Raw genomic sequence first — 19,476 nt, 5'->3', positions numbered from 1 at the left:
ATGTCTGCCTTACCTTTCTTAGAATTATCTTCTCCTTCAGCAGGTGTTTCCTTAATTGGCAGATCAGTAGGTTTGGCCTGAGAGTCACTGTCACCAGTTGTTTCCTCTGGTTTATGTTCTTCTACAGATGGTGCTAACAATTGATCACCGTGATGTCTAGCAGGATCCGTGCCACTAGTCTCAGAATCGATAAGTCCTCCTTCTGAATCTGTAGCTCCTGCCTCTGAGTCTGTGACAATAGGCTCTGAATCGGTTATTCCAGCTTCTGAGTCAGTGGCGCCTTGATCAGAGTCTGACACTCCTATGTCTGTCCTTGGAGTATCTGATGAGTTCTGTAAGGGGGCTAAGAAATCTCCACTTTCATTTACAGAAGGATGTTCAGCTGTGTCCTGGGTCTCTTTCTCGTGTATGGGATTGGATGTGTTATCTAGGCTTGGTGCTTCGGCCTCATTATGATTAAAAGCACCTGAAAGAAAACAAAATTGTAATTATTATTGACTCATTATGAATATTATATAAAAGATGAAAGCATGTTTCACTTTGAAAGAGAGCAAGATTTTGTACAAGATTAAGTTGCTTTGTGTGGAGTGCATTCAATTTATTTTTATTTTCTTGAGATAAACATTAACTTATTCCATTTATTTATTGGACTAATAGACAATTTAAATAGTAATAGCTGCAAATTGATGTCAGAAGCAGCTGACATCAATTTGCAACATAACTTGTTGCGAGTCAACTCCTCCTAAAAGAACAAAAAAACATATAAAGTTCATTGGAATTACAGAATTTGTAGATAAGAAAGTGACTATCTCAGGATGCCAGTATCTTTACTGAAACAGGAAGGAAAGGAGTGATAACATCTGACAGACTACAACTTTTGGCTGGTTTTATAAAACAAAATGGCTGTTCTTTGTAAACATATGAATACAAATTCATAATACAAATGGAACTAATGCTAGCATTTAATAATTTTAATTATGATTATAAATCTTCATTTACAAGAACTTTAATCTAATCAACCAGTTTTTTGTAATGCTTGTTAATTTAGGGATTTGTTACCAAACTGACATTAAATAAGATTATGCAAGTATAAACCATGATATTCTAAACTCCTACTTTACACATGTACAATAAAAAAAAATTGAGGTAAAAATGATCCAATCATTGACTGTTTGACCCAAAATCATAGCAAATTCGTTGAAATTACATTTAAGTATTTAAATATTCAGGAAAAATATTATATTTTTAACCTACTGGTACCAGTAATAAAAAAAATACACTAGCTTTAACATTTAACTGATAACTACAACCAATACTATGTACACTTTAAAAATCTGAAGAAAACAAATTATGTATAAAATATAATGAACACTGGACAATGACATAATCACTTTAAAAACAGGATTTAAATTGCTAATAACAATGATTAATATGATAATTATTCATCTACTATAATACTTCTATTATAGATCCTCTGCATGGACTAAGTTTAGTTCTCCAATGCTGGCCAAAACTAATCAATTAGTGCAGCACATGTATTTATTATAATCTGCATAATTCACTATTACCGAAGGCCAGTAATAACTAGAGATCATAATCTCCTATTGTTATTAGTATCAGCATGTTGTCTATAACCAATACGGCATGACACATAGTCCCATTTTGTTATAATTGGGTCTCATAGACCATTTTTATGATAATTATTTCAGCCTTCATGTTCATACAATAAATTATATTTGTCTGCTGCTGTTATAAAATATTTCAACATATTACAACGTACCATACTTTATCTGTCAACAACAATATAGATATATTTTATTTTATCTTTAGTTATTTTCAGGCTGAAATCACCTCATGCCTCTTGTACTATAGGTTACACAAGAGGGCGACACAACATCCAAAGTACACCACATAAGAATTGAATAACATATCATCCCAATCAAAACAACGTCCAGGTCAATACCCCATTATTCAGTACATTGCAATATCAGTCATGATGAGAATCCATGAGAGATAGTACAAACCCAGTCATAATGAGAATCCATGAGAGATTGCACCACCTCATTCACATGTCAAATGACATTAATGGAAAATAATACATCCCCCTAACCCTTTGGTGATGGATGGACGAGGACAGAGGCCTGACAGATTTCCTGGAAGTGGTCTTTACATGAATATGTTAAAGGGAGGTGAAGGTGATTTATAATAAATATATTCATCTTCATTATAAAAGACAATCCTTTATTTTATTTATTTTATTCTTGTCCAACAATGATTCGCTACTTTGGGATGGGGTGGTAAAAAGTTGGTGAGAAGTTCAATAGGAAGCTTTGGGAAGGTAGTTGTTTTTAGTCTATGAAATAAATTCTTGTGCTTTCAGGATTTGAACCATAGACCTAGAGATTAGAAGGCAAACATCTTAAATACCAAACCACAATCCCACACAATATTTCAACTGGCAGTTTGTCAAGAAGCCTTAAAAAAAAATGAAATCATAATCCTTTTGATTTACCTAAATGCATAATTTAAAATATTTATTGATTGATATGCAAATTAGCAGTGACCTTTCTCAGGCCTCTCAGATGAATAACAGAATAATTTATTAGGACAGAAAATTTTTCAATGAACAACTAATCAAAATACTGTGAAAATTAGATCTTCTTGAAACATCGTAGACACAAACAGACAAAAAACGCGGCACAAAAGCCTAGAATATTTCGCATTTACTTGTAATCAGGCATAATAATTGTAGCACGAATCCAGCTTTGTTTGAGTGCACACAAAGAAAAGCTCAAAAATCAGGTAATCAACCAGTAAAACTTTCAATACCTCGCGAATTAAAATATTGTTAAGTCCATAAGGCGTTAGTGTTGATCATGAAAGCCTAATTTGTTTGTTTACTATAGTAGTGATCACCGAACATCAGAAAATCACAAAAGAAAGAAAAACGAAACTCATGTCAGTCCATTTTTGGAACATTCATCTAAGAATCCATGGGTGGAAGATCATCAACAATGACCCCATGTTATCTAACCTTTAACTATGATATCTCAGGGTGGTGACCACAGTCTGATGGGCAACCTAATTATATACAGTATATCACGCCTCATAACCTACATTCTATATAATATTTTTCTGCTACATAAAACTCATCGTTAGTATTGGTGTAATATTTGTTCAAGGACATTAATACAACTAAATATAAATAAAACAATTAAAACTATAAAATAAAGTTAAATAACTTATTATGTCTAACTTTTTCAGGGATGAAAATTCTGAAGATAGATTAACCTTTACATTCCCATTGGTTGCTATTGCACTTAATTCACATTTTTAACGTAGCTCAACATATCAGCCCCTTTAGCATACTAATTATAATATCCTAAGTATAAAATGTACAGTTAGCATAGAACAAGACTGAGAAATCATTGGTGACATGATCGATAGAAAGTGTACAGTGTAGTAGCTTCAAATATTGTACTGATGTCATAGCGTAGAATCTAGTGGTCAAATCCTCATCAGTCAATATCTCATTCCAACATTGACACTACACTTGCACCATGAGCATCCTCATGGATGAATACAACAATGCAAAAAAATATATTATCAAGCACACCAAATAATGTAGCGCAAAAGATGTATGAATGAATATACTTCTACCTACCTGCCCACACATAATCATAGGCTTTCTTTAACATGTTCGCTTTTTTGTGATATCCTAGCTTGGGAAAACAACAACACACACACACTGAGAAATATCTGAACGATGAATGACTCCTCGGGTCTCAACTGGTCAATACCAATCTACCACACTCATCAAGGTTATAAGCGCTCAACAGTGTGTGAATATCAATAACTGTGACAGCCCAAAAAATGTATGAATTAATATTCGACTTGGCAACAGATTTGTACGAGGAAAAGTCAAGAATTGGACCATTCCATTTATTTTATCAACAAAACATGAATTTAGATGGAGGATAGAATGTTGGTTAGTGAGGCCTGATTGAGGAGGATGTGGTGCAGAATACATTGAACCAGGCCAGACTCTCTGCATGTATTACTTCAGTGCACAGGAAATGCTGGCTGAGGGCTTGCAGGTTTCTTGTTTCCTGTTATGCCTTTGAGGGAGAACTGAATGAAGAAAGCTGGATTGCGCTTGCTCAACCAGGCAACAAATCAACTCATCACAACGCTTGCTAGCAACGACATTTGAGTTTAATCTAGATAGCAATTTGACAATTATTTGCCAACTAATTAGATGGAAGTCAAAATCAGTACAACCGGTAATTAATGAAACAATACATTATCTGGACATTAGATCCAATTTACTTGTGGTTTTTTTCTGAATAAAATCTAAAATACTAATAAGTAAACAACACAAATATAATATTATTTATATAGGAACATGGAACAAGGAATGTAAAGTGGTAATCCCCTTTATAACACATACTGTATGTGTATGATGCATTATAAACTAATTCTCATTAGGCGAGATTTTTTTTATACCTTGTTTAGTGAACCCGCCGAACGCAAATATTGATGATTTCAAATAAAAATAAATTTTATTTTTGGCCAATTAGCGCACCTGCTGCCACAAAAAATGGAATTTTCAGAAAAAATTAAAGTTTTTAAAAATGTTTATTAGCTCTCCGCTGCCTTGGAATCTCCAAAGATAAAAATATGTATATTTCTTCCTAATTATATAAATTTGAAGCATTTAACCATCCCATTTCACATTCACCAATAAAATTTTATTTTTATTTTCTACTCCATCTGTATATTTTTGGCAAAACTATTTGCTAAATTTGTTTTTATTTTTATTCTGCCCTCCTCCGATGATCTTTAAAAAAATAAGTACACGAAACAAGGAATAAAAAAAAGTCTCGCCTTATGTACAACGTAGCAGTATTTACCAGGATAACCACCAAGTGTCACAGAATTTTAGACAAAATATAGTGTTCCCATATTTGTTGTATAAAGCTATAGCTAAACTATAAAACTCAACAAAATTGTTCTGTCATAATCAGGCACATGGCATTATCCTGATTGAACAGTTCAAAATTTGTTTAAAAACATTTTTTGGCTACATTTTATCTTGATCATTTATGTTATATTTGTACAGAATAAAAGATTTATTTTATAGAATTAGGCGCGTAAACAAGGAAATGCCTTACTAGTCCTACAGTAAGCTAGCGGACTAAAATATTACTAAGTCAAGGATCACTGCCAATGTGATGCTTCACGGGTGAGGTACCGAGTGTCACGGTAGAGTAAGGCTTCTGGAATGAACAATGAACTCTAAAACATCCATAATATGGATCTACTGTATATTCTTAATGATATTATTTATCCTTTTTCATATCTTTCTATTTAATGTTGGTGAAATACCAAGTAGCACAATAGAGTGATAAAAAGAGCATAGTAGACTTACTGTAAACATATAACACTTTAAAATTGTGAATACAATTAGTGAACTGAATGTACAGTGTAGCCCATACTGTAACATGGCTACATTGGTGACGTAAAAACTGACCTATTACATATTATGCTGAAAGCAATAATGTGTACATCACCATTAGCTATGTACTATACCACAGAACCTACAAGAACATGGCTACATTTCAATAGTGATGTTGAATATAGATGTTTCATGAATGTTTCTCAATTAGCTTCCAACCCAGGACCCTTCAATTACCGCCTGGTGGCTCTACAACTTAGATTTAATTGGAAAGCAACTAAAATAAAGCCCTGTCCAAACTATTAAATGCGATCTGACAAAAACATGTGACATGCCTTAATATGGTCATGATTAACATAAAAGGACCATACTGTATACAGGTAAATCATGACTATATGGGTATATACCAGTTTTTTGTCAAATAAAATTTCATAATCTGGACAGACCTTAACAAATATTGAATTTTATTTTTAAAGTCTTAAATATTACATGTATCTTTGAATAAAAGAAATTCAAAAATAAGGAAGTTACATAGAGTATCAACATTGTATAATAAGGTGTTAAGACTGTCAGTTATCTAAGATATCCAGTCAATACTAAATCAATAATTAGAAGACTTGCATAATTAATATTAAGTTCATCTGACAAAGGAATTTCTTAATTGTGAAATTAGTGGTTCTGTAAGTGTCCATTTTCTTGACAAAAAAAAAACTCTTCAATTATTAATATTATTTTATTATTAAATTATTTATATTCATATCATTTATTATGCCAGTATAAACCAGATTTCTGTAATAAGTGACAAATATAGTAAGTAAATAAATCAATTTCAATATAAACCAACTTCATACAGGTAGGCTAAATTTGTTTACTTATACTATAATCAGACAAATTAGTTATTTTCCATAGTCATTGCTCAATTAGCTAATACTAAATTGTTTAAAAGCTTTGACTCTTTACACCAGCTGCTGATCTGAGCATTCCCCCAATATCACAAATCCCTCCCCTCTTAGGAAGTGAAATAGGACTTCTGTTTTACTGCTATAGGATATAATCTCCATCAAATTGGGTCTATATATATATTTTCTTTTCCCCAATCCATAAAATTTTGTTAACCTTTGATCCTATTTCTGACAGACAGGTGGATTTCCAGTTTGGATTGTCATTCTGTAATATGGCCATATGGTCTGTTAGTTATTGCTTCCACAATAAATACTGAATATATTCATTGGCCATCTCTACAGAGGATGGTCTTGGATTATTAGGAACTCACAAAAAAATCATGTAATTCAAGTATCCAAACTGAATACCTGTCACAATAATAACAAATGTACATACCTTTAAAAAATTCCTAGTGATACTATTGTTGATGGTTGATAATTAATGAATTTTTGCACTTCTATAAAATGTTAAACTTCAATAATTCCTACTGTATTAATAATACAGAGTGTGGAGTGTTGATTACAGCTGTAATTCCAGATATAAACAACTCATATATTAAAATCCTTTTATATAAGTACCTGTTTTGGATTAGGTCAAAGATTGCTCTATTGACGATTAATAAGAGAACAGAAGGAACTCAACATATTGGCTTAAACAATACAGAACACAATAGAAAGAATTAAAGCATTTGCTCTGCCAGTTAAAAGAGGACAAGGTTGGTTACATGTCTAATATACTGTATGTTTAATATTGATGAGTGGGTTTTGTAAGCTTGCCAAACAAGCCATGAAGGTTACTAAAACACAATAAGAAGGTATCAATATAGCTGGTAAAGTCAACTGTAGCATTCTTGAACCATGTCTAAAGTGAATGGCTGACAAATAACTGTAGGCATCAATTTAAAAGCAACTCAGAAAATTCACGAAAAGTAACAATGGCTGACACAAAATATGGCTTTAAGATAATCACTATGGAATAAAAATCCAATAATTTTAATTATAACACCTTGGTATCTTATTTCAGAGATAGCTAATTCTACAACCCAGCCCTTACGTATTATAGGGCTACAATGATTATGGGATGTATCACAATTAGCTGGTTTTTGAATTCTTATGGTTTTTACAATGCCAATGGAGTAGTGTAGCCTTGACAATGGTCACCTACTGTAGCCATGATCCAACACAGAAACAAGGATCCTAGCCCTATGCAAATATTTATCTATTGCAAATACTTCAAACGGATTTTAATTAATATTCAGTTAAGGTGCTGAGAATACAAAGTATTTAAAACATTACATCAAACAAAAATCTATTTTAAATAATAGTTAAATAAAATCAGTGACCCTGACCAGAGCATTTCCTTGGGTGTAGAACACAGAATAATATTAAATGCTTCATTTGGTCATTGACATCATTATTGTTACTGACATAGTAGAAAATTGATTTGAAAACTGACAAATTTATTACTACAAAAATCTAAAGTCTAATACAGTAGTAAAAAGTAGTTAAAAAATTGTGCTCCATTTAAAACCATTGGGAAAAATAATTTCTGGATTTTTTTTTTTAACAAATGATATTTTTAAGAAGTAAATGGCAAGGATAGGCAGTGGATAACTGTCCAAAAAACAAATGTGCTTTAAATACTCATTCTACAGTAATATTCTTTTCAGCTTTTAATGCTATGGAATCCGTGTGAAAATCAACTCAGCTTTTACTAAGGTTTTAGCAATGCTAAATAGGAATCTCTTAGCCTAACACATATTGGTATGAATATGTTAACTTGTAAATGTACTATACTATAATATTTCAAATGTTGATATTATGAGAATTGGAATAGCATCAAATATTTTTGATATAATAATATTGTGCTTCCTATTACAGGTCTCACTCTAATTAAAGACCCCTCCAATTGAAGACCACATCTAACTAAAGATCACATTTTTGTGGTCCCAAGTTAGAAAACATTTTTTATCTTTTTTATTCCAATTAAAGACCATACTGAAACACTGGTCCCAAAAGTGGTCATTAATTGAAGGGAGACATAGTTAAAGAACATTTCCCAAACTCAGAGAAGATATAGCCTCAAACTACTGTACACAAAACCACTTAAAAAAATATAGATTTCTAATCAAAATATATAACAGTATTATACTACTATACCTTTTGAATTATTCCCAGTTGGTAAAAACGATGTGGTTACGTGTACTGGTATGATGAAATAGTATTCAACGTGTCTCTTACTCACTAAGCTTAATACAGAACAAGCAGAGTACACTAGTAACGGATCATCCTAATGCTGGCCACAACAAAGCCAAATCCCACACATAGCTGCCATCAAAGAAAGGCTTCTTCATACCAAGATTATCATCCAGCCAACCAAATTTTGTGTATTCACACAGAAGATAAACAACAATTGTTCTACGGTCCAACAATATTTTCTCAAATTTGTGTGTATTAATAGTCAAGGAATGTGTAATTTGCATAATCATACTAGCTATGTTAATAATCAGATGAAATCATAGAAAATTTAAGTCTTCAAGAGATTTAAATTTGAATTATCTTTGGTATTTGCTATTTTTAAAATTTTTTGTTTATTTCTTTTAAAAACAAAAGTATCAAATTTAAACATAAAAAAACAAAAAAAATTCCAAATTTTGAATGTCAAATGTGCTGCTCCCAAGGTGTAGTAAAAAGGAATGAAGATATAGTTTTTAAGCCTACTGTTTTATCAACTATACATAGTGAAACACATATGGCCAAAAAATCCTTGTTTCCTGTCCTGGGTTTTTCAAAAAGTTGGTGAGGGAGGCACTTATTATTTGATATTTATTATTTTTCACAGTTGGTCAAAATATGCCAACGAATGTTCTCTGCGTAGCAAAATGTATTGTAAACAATTTGTCAATAGTTTTATCATTGTTTCTCTTGCTTTTATGATGGTCTTTGTGTTTAAAAATGCTCAGTAATCTATAAAAGTGTCAGCAATTGAAATTTTGCATTTTTGATGTTAAAAAACCCCAAAATTAAAAAAAAAAAAAAAAAATTGATGCAGGCCCAAAAAATGGTGAGGGATAGGACTGGAAACAAGGAATTTTTGTTATTTGGCATAACCACTGGAATAGGGCTTTAGTGGGTAATTAATTGACGATATACTATCAGTCATAAAAAAAAGTCGTATATTTATAATTTATTTTACTAAAAAACATAAAATCTGATTTAAAGAGTATTAAAGAATAGAAAAGTATTACTTACACGTGTGCTTTCCTCATGTGACCCGAGTTTTGAAAATACAGTATTCTTTGCAAAATGTATTTTGTGTTAGGACTTCCTCTTAATAATATATGCTGAGTCTGTGGTTATGTCCTTTTTAACTATTATTGTGGTTTTCATTTAAGTGGCTATTGTTATTCTTTAGTAATGATAATACAAAGTGAAAAAAAAACTGTGTCCTTGATAATGTGTATCACTTTGAGATTACTAGATTAATATTTGTTGTGTAAAATTCTGTTTATAATTTTTGGCTAAGATTTTAATATATTATTTCATGGAAAAAGATCTTTGCATTGCAAAACATTAAACTCTTTTTCCAAAGCATGAGTACCTAGACAAGGACTAAGGGAACCCCTGGGAGATTGATCAGTGGCAGCAACAATAAGTGTTTAGACAAACATTCAGCTCATTCATCGTCCTCGTAAAACTACGTTTTAAGTGAATTTAATTGCAAAATTTATTAAAAATGGAAATGGTGACTAATATAGACAAATTATGAATTCAGTCCTCTGTTAATTTTTTTTTCCAAGTTTTAATTTTCAGAAGTGATATTGTATGTGAACCAGATTAAACAAAAATGATATGATTCTATGCTAGGACAGGTGTTATAATTGGCCAAGTGTTTATAAATGGCTAATGGTGACTCAATATGAATTCCATTACACCTCAGTGCACTAACTATATCGCATTGATTTTGTGTTAACTCCATTCGATCTTACACACATGTTAGCATAGCTTAGAATATAGTGTGAGCGTGGTATGTGTCGAAATATAAGTGAACCTGTAAACTTTAAATGCCAATCAGGTGAATAGTAAATGATGCAGAGAAGAGAAAATAAACATCATCTTCCAAATACTATAATCTTTGACTACCATATTCATTATGTCTGACTACAAAACTATCCCTATCATACTACCAACAGATTACCTAGTAGACTGCCTTAGTACACTGCCACCACTATCATAGACGGTAGCTTTTACCATGGATTGCCACATCTATCTTAGGCTCCCTACAGAGGTTTAGGCAGAACAACGAAATAGGCCGTCCAAAATGGAAGCCAGTGGGCGTGGCACTCAGCTGATGGGCAGGCCACGCCCATCTTTGGAAATTCTCACTGAATATAGGTACGAAAACAACGTACATTCAATCAATAAATGTTGTTTTTATCAAATGTAAATATGATTTAGCTTTAGTTTAATGTAACATTCGATAGATTTGAGAATATAAAGAATTTGCTACAGGCAGACCAGTCCCAATTAGGCTAGGCAGAGCTGATTATGCTAAAGCCACCTAAGCTGTCACAGTAAAAGTGGCCATCCTAAATAATTGTAGGCCGTCCCAAAGACGGCCGGACGGCTCTCTGGCTAAGCCTATGGCTCCCTACCACCCCAATCAAAACTACTGTACGTACAGCACTACACATATCGTAAGCTATTGTACCAGTCCTATTAATAATATTGGACTGCCACACTATTGTAGCTTGCCACACCTATCTAAGATTACCACCAGAATCTTAGACTCCCAGTACTACCAGAGGCTGCCATGACCTTGCCACTGTAGACGGCCACCTCCATACATACTCTCACAACTTTAGTACAGTACACTACTACCACCCGTATCACAGGTACCCATATCAAGGCCTACTGTACCACTCCTATCATACACTGCTACCTTTATGTTAGACGGCAGTCCTTTACAGGTGAATGCAACCTCTATCACATACTGCAACCCATCACAGATAAGAATGCCAGACCAAATGAAGATTGGCACTCTTACAGTATCATAGGTTACCAAACCAGCCTTACCATAGGCCCTACTACACTTATACCATATAGAGGAATTCCTACATTGTATACTGCCAGCCACCCTCATCACAGATCGTCATCCCATATCATCAGCCCAGGGACTACCTACCATTATGATCTTCTTTGTCCTACAGAATATCTTTGGCTTCTTTGTCACAATTTTGACTTGAAAAGAATCGGAATTATGCGCCAACAAAAGCAACATGAATGAAGCATTGCATAATTTTAATACAAAATCTATATCATGAGATCTTAAAATTATGATGTACAAATTTATGGATGGTAGATTCAACGGATGGTTTAATTATTATATATTGACTGTATTCCACAATGTATTGATCCACATTCCCCAACTGACAAGCAAATGTAGATACGCAATCATTCATGGTGTGCAGTTTAAAGACAGGCAACAGATTAACTACAGCGCCATCTGAAAAATACCTCAAAGTAATAGCAATGCTTCACTACAGATGGCATATTTAAGCATGTACGTCCTATTTCAATGCTTTTTGCTAGATCTGATGGCTTGTCTGAGGCAATGGGTTAGCAAACTATTAATGGAGATAAATAACTTGGTTAAAATGATTCTAAAATGATCTAAATGGCAGGATGCTATCCTTTAAGCAATTACTTATTCAATTAGAAGATTTTGACATTCTTATCAAATTGTTTTTTGTAAACAATGGTTGTTCAATGCATGACAAGAGTGACATTTTCTAAAGCCTAGGCAACAGCAAAGTAATCAAAAAGTTTGGTCAGATAAATTATATTAAATAGAAAACATTATAAAAATTAAAATAATTTAAAGAATATTTTGTTTACATTTGACTGTGCAGATAAGTAAAATATCAACATTCTACACTGGAAATTTCTAGTTCAAATTATATGAATAAAATTAGTATGTTAATTCATGCAAAATTAAAAAAAAAATTTACATAAAGACAGTTTTAAAATAGTAAATTTCTATGATTATTATGTTCATATTTTTTATGTAAGAAAGACAAGAATTTAGCCTGAGATTCAAAAGGATTAGGCTACTATGCACAAAAATATAGAGCAGAATAGATCATTCCATTGTGAAAATAGGTATTTTTAAAAGAATTATGACAACCATTACCTTTAGTACCTACAGTAGTCAAAAACAATAATTTTTTTCTAGTTTTATTTGCTAAGTATGTATTTTTAATACAAAATTCCATAACATCAACAATGCTTATGATAATTCAACAATGTCAATCACTAAATAATATTACCAATATTGTTTACCAATATTTAAAAGTACAATTGATGTTTGTTTTTTCCTCAGGGTTCCCAACTTAAATCAATGATTCACAATAATTGAAGTCACAATCCAATGACTACAACCAGTTCAGAACATCTCACATTACTTTATTTTATCCTACATTACATATAGAAATAGTTAATTTCATACACTGTAGGCTACACACAGTTGATTTAATATAAACCATGCATATCATTAACTGCAGCTGTGATATTCCTAAACCCAATGTTGGACAACAGAGGGCACCTTTCATAACAACCTACACTCTCATGGTAAGATTTTTCAATAAATTACAGTGTCTATACTAATGATGCTGAGGAAATTGGAATATAAATGTTAAATATTAAACCCTGCAAATAGTGCAACACTGATAAATATAAGAACACAGGGTGGATCAATATCAGTAAAAATACTTGTGAGAAATCAATGACTTGCAGAAATTCTGATATTACCGACAACAATTTACCATTATATTAGAAATAGTTGGAGCAAGACGTGATGATCTATTGGAAATCCTTAACGGTATATACCGCAAAGCATATCCAATTTCTGCTTTATAATTGATAATGACAATATAAACCAAACTGATGATCTATATTACATCTTGTTTATGAAAGTAGAGTTGGTTCATTAGCATATTAATGAATATTCATTATTGAATGACACGCAATGTCATGTATGATAGCCCATGGCCCAATTATCAAATTTAATTGTTCACATAGTATCTGTATAAAAAAACACGACCTATATATTGTATTTAGTGTACATTACAATTTAAATATACCTTTTGTGTTGGTGCAACACATTGGAAGAATTGTTAATACAAGACCAAAATAGAAAAGAACAGGATATGTCTACGTAAAATGACCTACCGACATAACATCAAATTATGAACCTACACATTGCTACTGTATGCATTTAGAAGTGGGTCGATCAAACACACAGCATTGGCTGTATTCGGTTTACATGGCGCATATGAAATGATCATGCATTTTAAGAATTCTAATTGCTTGAGTGAATCTATCCCATAGCATTAATAATAACCATTTCATTTCAGGACACACTTATAGTGAAATGACAGAATAATCTAGAACAGATGAAGCTCGCGCTGAAGCCATTTTTTCGAAGTTGGCGCTAAATTCAGAAGAAAAAGAAGATTAAGGCAAAACATTTTTTATACCTTATTTAGCGAACTCGCCGCATGCAAATATTGATGATTTCATATAAAAATAAAATTTTATTTTTGGCCTATTAAATAGCGCACCCGCTGCAACAAAAAACGGAAATTTCAGAAAAATTTTTAAAGATTTTCTTCAATTTTAGTACGCCCTCCGCTGTCTTGAAATCTTCAAAGATAAGATATGTATTTCTTCCTAATTATATAAATTTGAAGCATTTAACCATCCCATTACTACACTGTTTACATTCACCAATTCTCCTCCGTCTGAATATTTTTGGCAAAACTATTTGCTAAATAAGAAATAAAAAATTCTCACCTAACGCTTTATAACGATTTTTTTTTGGATAGTTTACCTTAACTTTCATTTATCATTATTTTCATATCTTATATTATCTGTAACTCCAGTTAATATCAGTATTGTTAATGATATTTAACGAACAGTATACTAATTCAAAACTTTTGCTATGAAATTATAATTATGACTTTTTTATTTATTTAAATTTCAGCCATATATACATTTAATCTTAATAAATTTCAATAAAATCCTCTTTCTGGACCTAATTAGTACTATTCATGTATTTACAGTATACTTGTTTTGGTCATGAGATCTTAGGAGGGACAATATCAAACAGATGATCAGTTTGATTGAAACATTAGATTTGAAGCTGTTGCTATGGTGATATGTTCAGTCATGATTAGACGCAATTTATTATGGCACTTCTCAACAGGTATCATTAGTAAACTTGCCAAGCATCACGTCTGTACATTCCACAATAATGTCAAATAATCAACTGGTTTCTCAATTTTATGACTTGTCAATGCTATCCCTTTCTATGACATCAAGTGGAACAGCAGCAGTTGCAACAACAATAGCAGTAACAAAGACAAGAGGAACAACAATACCACCAACACAAATAAATAGCAACAATTAACAAATGACAATGACAACAACCGCAAAATAAACAACAGCAACAGAACATAGCAACAACACAACAAAACAGTAACAACTCAGGAACAACACAAACTAGAAATTTATGTATTCCTTGTATTCTCCATATTTCATTATTGTTTGAAGGCGAGAAATTCAAATCAAGTTATAAGAAGCAATATTGGAAGGACAATGAAATCCATTATGGTATTGCTAATGAGTGGCAATGAATGTATCAAAAGGACTCAATAATAACAACCGCCTGAGCCTACCATCCTGGGGACACCCCCTGGGGCTAACCACCTGAGCAGTATTACATTTGCAAAACATTAATTGTCCACTGAAGGTGCCACAGTACTCTTGTATTCATAAACCACAACGATAATAAAGAAATTACTTCCAAGTCAGTGGCGCACTCATTACAAGAGGCGCCCTTCTATTTCTGAACACTATCAGGCTTACTCACACTTCATCAAGTGTTCGTTCGTTCATTAGTAGGCAAGTAGGCTGCCGAAAAATCAACAAAAGACACCACATGGTGTGTAGTCAGCGGGATTGAGATTGTGTTGACCTTTTAGCAGGTAGGTCAAGTGCAGTGAATGGACTACACATGAAAGGCCCACCACACTTCCTGTTACTAAGTAACATATGACTCACAAGTCTGTGAGCAATGCCAGAAAACCTGTCTTTATCTTATCAACTCTAATTCCAAATGCAAACGTTAATAATCCTTGCTATCCCAGGGAGCCTTTCTGATCTTTATGCCTTGTTAAATAGATAAATGTTTTTTGAAAAATACCGGATGTCTTAATAACCAGACGGAATTAATATAAATATTTTGTAATAATAGTTATTGGCTAATTAGTTTGATATGAATGTGTTGCATGGTCATTTTAATTTTCATCAACAATATCTAAGATTGACCTAACTCAAATGGTACAAATTCGCTTGTTGTGTAAGTTTAAGACAGTTTCTTATTAATATTTAATAAATAATGAAAACCTATTATTAATGGTAGGAAAGTACTGTATTTTGAAGAAGTACTGAAAAAGCATATGCTTATATTAAAATATGATAATTGAAAGACTATGATTAACTAGAGACGGGAGTTTAATGAAAGGCGATGCATCAATTAGAGCGTTAAATTGCTAACGAGAATGAGTTGATTCAAATTGAGATTTAATATGAATCATTATGAAATGAGCCAGTAATATGTAACAAGCTGAAATAACAAGACCCTTCAAAGGTGAATCTACTTAAATTAACATAATAGAAAGCGACTGACAGATTTGTCAGAGATAACAGTACAGTGGTTGATGTAAGCAGAGTTGGTGACAGGGGAGGGTGGAATGCAGTGTCAAGCCGAACTCCCCCCCACCCGAGGGGACAGACGAACTGATGATTAAATGATCAAACTTAAGCGTACCGAGAATTATCAAATTTAATAATGGACAATACCTGTGAATCGCCTATACATGCGTATGTTATAACATCATCATAACTATGTGTACAGTATGTTATGACATCATCATATCTATGTGTATGTTATGACATCAGCATACCCATACCATATATGGTCAATTCCACAAATTTGTCATGTAAAGTTGATAGTGTGGTCAGAACTTATGATTGGTTATTATTATTGTTATCAACGTGATTTATCATAGTCTAGTTTGCTCAGTTCCTCAGTGAACAGACTTCATAGTTGGTTTCCGATAGCATGTTGACTTTGAATTACAACAGGAACTCCACTAATTTACCACTTTGTTCTGCCTTTGCTTGGCTTATAAATGCATACAATAATCTTTCCTGAAGGGCCCTACAGTACCTTTCCCTGAACTACTGAAGACTGTCTAATCCCACGTCTGCCCCAAACAACTTTGCCTGAAATTCTTGGTACTCAATAATTCTAAGCACTGCAAGCCCCAAGAAATGATGCATTATGAATTCTGACAATAGTACAATCAATCCTATGGCAGCCTATTTAAAATTACCTCATGTCATTAGGTCCCATTTTACTCATTCGACTATTGTACTACTAACAGTGCTAAGCTCAATCTATCTATACCTCACCCAGTACCCATCCAAATGAAACAACTTTCCCATTGCTATCTGTCTAAACCAGACATAAACTACAATACCATCATTCAATGGGGAAACTGATGGGAGAAACCAGGAAGAGAAGATAAGAAAGGAAGAATAAAGGAAATGGGTGAATGAAAAAATAACAAGGAATATCAACACATGACATTATCCCTTTGATAAAAAAGATTCATATACAAAACATATTGCAAACTCATGTGAGCTTTTAAGCTGAAAATTAGCTATGAACAAAGCTAGTAAGTTAATCCAATTAATGATGCAAAGGGTTGGCATTGTGCACTCCAATCACAGACACAATCAAATCAATTCAAACCATTGAAATTGAAGGAGTAATCCCTTCATACAGTAGTAAAGTATATGTTAATGACACACTAATGTGATGCCTCTACTTTGAACTATATTCACATTGCCAGTTTAGTTTATTACATTTATCAATTCATGTTGGAATCCTTTCAAACCTTGGACCACTATGTATTGTAAATCAATCATATTTATTGTCATTGTTCAGGAGAACATAGAAATTTGTTTTGCTCTGTGGTAAAAACACATTCCAAAAGGCAGAACAAACACAAACAAAGAAACAATGTGCAAAAGTATGGAACATTTACCTACAATTTAGAGCCCTAATTGCTCTAGGAAAGAAACTATTCCTGAATCTAGCCTTAGTGGCTTTCAATGAACGAAAACGTCGACCACTGCGCATCAATTGGAATAGGTTTGAGGCAGGAAGAATTTGGTCGCCCATAATAGCCTCTGCCTTTTTAAGAAACCGATCATGGAAAATGGTTTCCAGAGGCGTTTGTAAAACAGTCAGTTACTACCAGTTAGCTCAGAGGTAGGCTGCAGTATCATTATTGTTAATGTTAAATTGCATTCTTATTAGGCTATAAAAAATAATAACAGGTTGATTTATAAGGTGCAAATAAACATGGTCTCTAAGCTTTATGTCAAGTAAACAAAAGATAAGGTAAATAAATATTATTATACTTTCAATAAAAAATATGATTTTCTTGTTTCCTTCCAATTTAGAAAATTTATTACAAGAACAAGTGAAGCCAAGTCGAAATATAGTTTCTTAGCAAACTATTTGATAAATGTGATAAATGGAGGGCCCTTTTTATACAGTAAGCTTTTGACCCAGTTGTTATGGCAACATCAAATCTGATCTTCACAGGAAAGCAGATGATATTAATGTTAAAAAATGAAAAATTATTTGAACATAAAATTTTTTTTAAAAACTTCAAGAGGCAACAAGAATGAATTATACAGGATTGAGAAACCAATATATTTTTTTGCTTGGCCTTAACGCAGACACAAAGTCTAATATTAGAAAAATGTCACGATTTGAACTTTAGTCAATAATTGAAGAAATTCTGTCTGTGATTCACAAAATCCTTCCATAGAAAACAACAAAATTTATATTTTTTATAAAATATTAGAATTTAAAAACTTAAGGCATATACTTCTTTATCTACAATTTAAATAATATTTAATACTATTTTAAATTTTAGAGTTAATTATCATTTAATACTAAGACCCTAAACAAAGTCAATAATATTCTATCCTATTGTAGCTGACTACAGTAATATCCTATTAATAATGAAATACTACTATTAATATTAATGAATAGGCCTATAGCAAACAATTAACATTACCTTTTGTATATCTTTCCCATCCGACATCAAGTACAATTTCAATGACAAGACAGATTACACCATGGACTGACAGTCTATACAGTAAACTAAGTCCAATGATTAGGATTAAGATTGAAGGACATTGCAAAGGATTAGAAGCCCACCATCTTAACCACCAAGCTACAGTATAGAATTCCACTCCATACAAAATGAATATTACAATAATAAAAACAATACTATTTTAAAATAAAAAATAATATCAATAATACATACATTAGAATAATAGCCATTTAACATAAGACATACTGTAGTAACAATAATAATAATATAAAAACAAATAATAATTAAATATCTGTATGTTTCTATTAAGTTTAGTTATGGTCTAGTTAAGGGAGAGGCTAATTATTAGCCACTAGCCATAATGACTACTGTACATGGCTTCTTCAGGTATTATTTAATGGGTTTTCATAAATAAAAAAATTAAAGCAAATTTAAATTATTGACTCCAGTGTGAATTTAATAAATTTGGTAAAAATTTCCCGCAAAATTAAGCCATTGGCATCAAATCTGACTAAACACAGGGGTGTCTGACTATTAACAGTGTTAAACTGTACTCTAGCTACTCAACATTAAAACATTATGCAGAGATTCTAACTAATATTACGCACCATTAGTTGCCGACTACTCACTAGATACGTTTGAACTCTGACATACTGCGTTAACAGCAATACAGGATTCCCATATGCTTTTATCGTCTGCACATAATCAGCACGAAGCAAAAAACAAGTTCTGTGATTATTTGAATCAATAGTCAGAATGCAGAATAATTTATCATAAACTTATCGATCTAATTTCAAACAATAGAAAGGTTTAA

The 19,476-nt window shown here is 32.3% G+C and overlaps 1 protein-coding gene across 8 annotated transcripts in view; it reads right to left on the bottom strand.

The window, feature by feature from the left end:
- LOC117105548 (proteoglycan 4-like) overlaps positions 1-19,476 on the bottom strand; it is a 76,982-nt gene that overhangs the window by 49,641 nt on the left and 7,865 nt on the right. For 7 of the 8 annotated variants that reach the window (XM_033246722.1, XM_033246717.1, XM_033246725.1 and 4 more), the window contains exon 2: positions 14-466. In XM_033246722.1, the coding sequence (XP_033102613.1) occupies positions 14-466 (453 nt within the window). Of the gene's footprint in view, positions 1-13; positions 467-3,664; positions 3,814-19,476 lie in introns of those variants that run through there. The other variant, XM_033246718.1, reaches the window with a different exon arrangement.

This window comes from Anneissia japonica, unplaced genomic scaffold, assembly GCF_011630105.1.
Source record: "Anneissia japonica isolate Jap-2015-1 unplaced genomic scaffold, ASM1163010v1 scaffold287598_len761594_cov195, whole genome shotgun sequence".
NCBI lineage: Eukaryota > Metazoa > Echinodermata > Crinoidea > Comatulida > Comatulidae > Anneissia > Anneissia japonica.
Note: the sequence above shows the minus strand (reverse complement) of the source record. Positions and strands in the feature narration are given on the sequence as shown.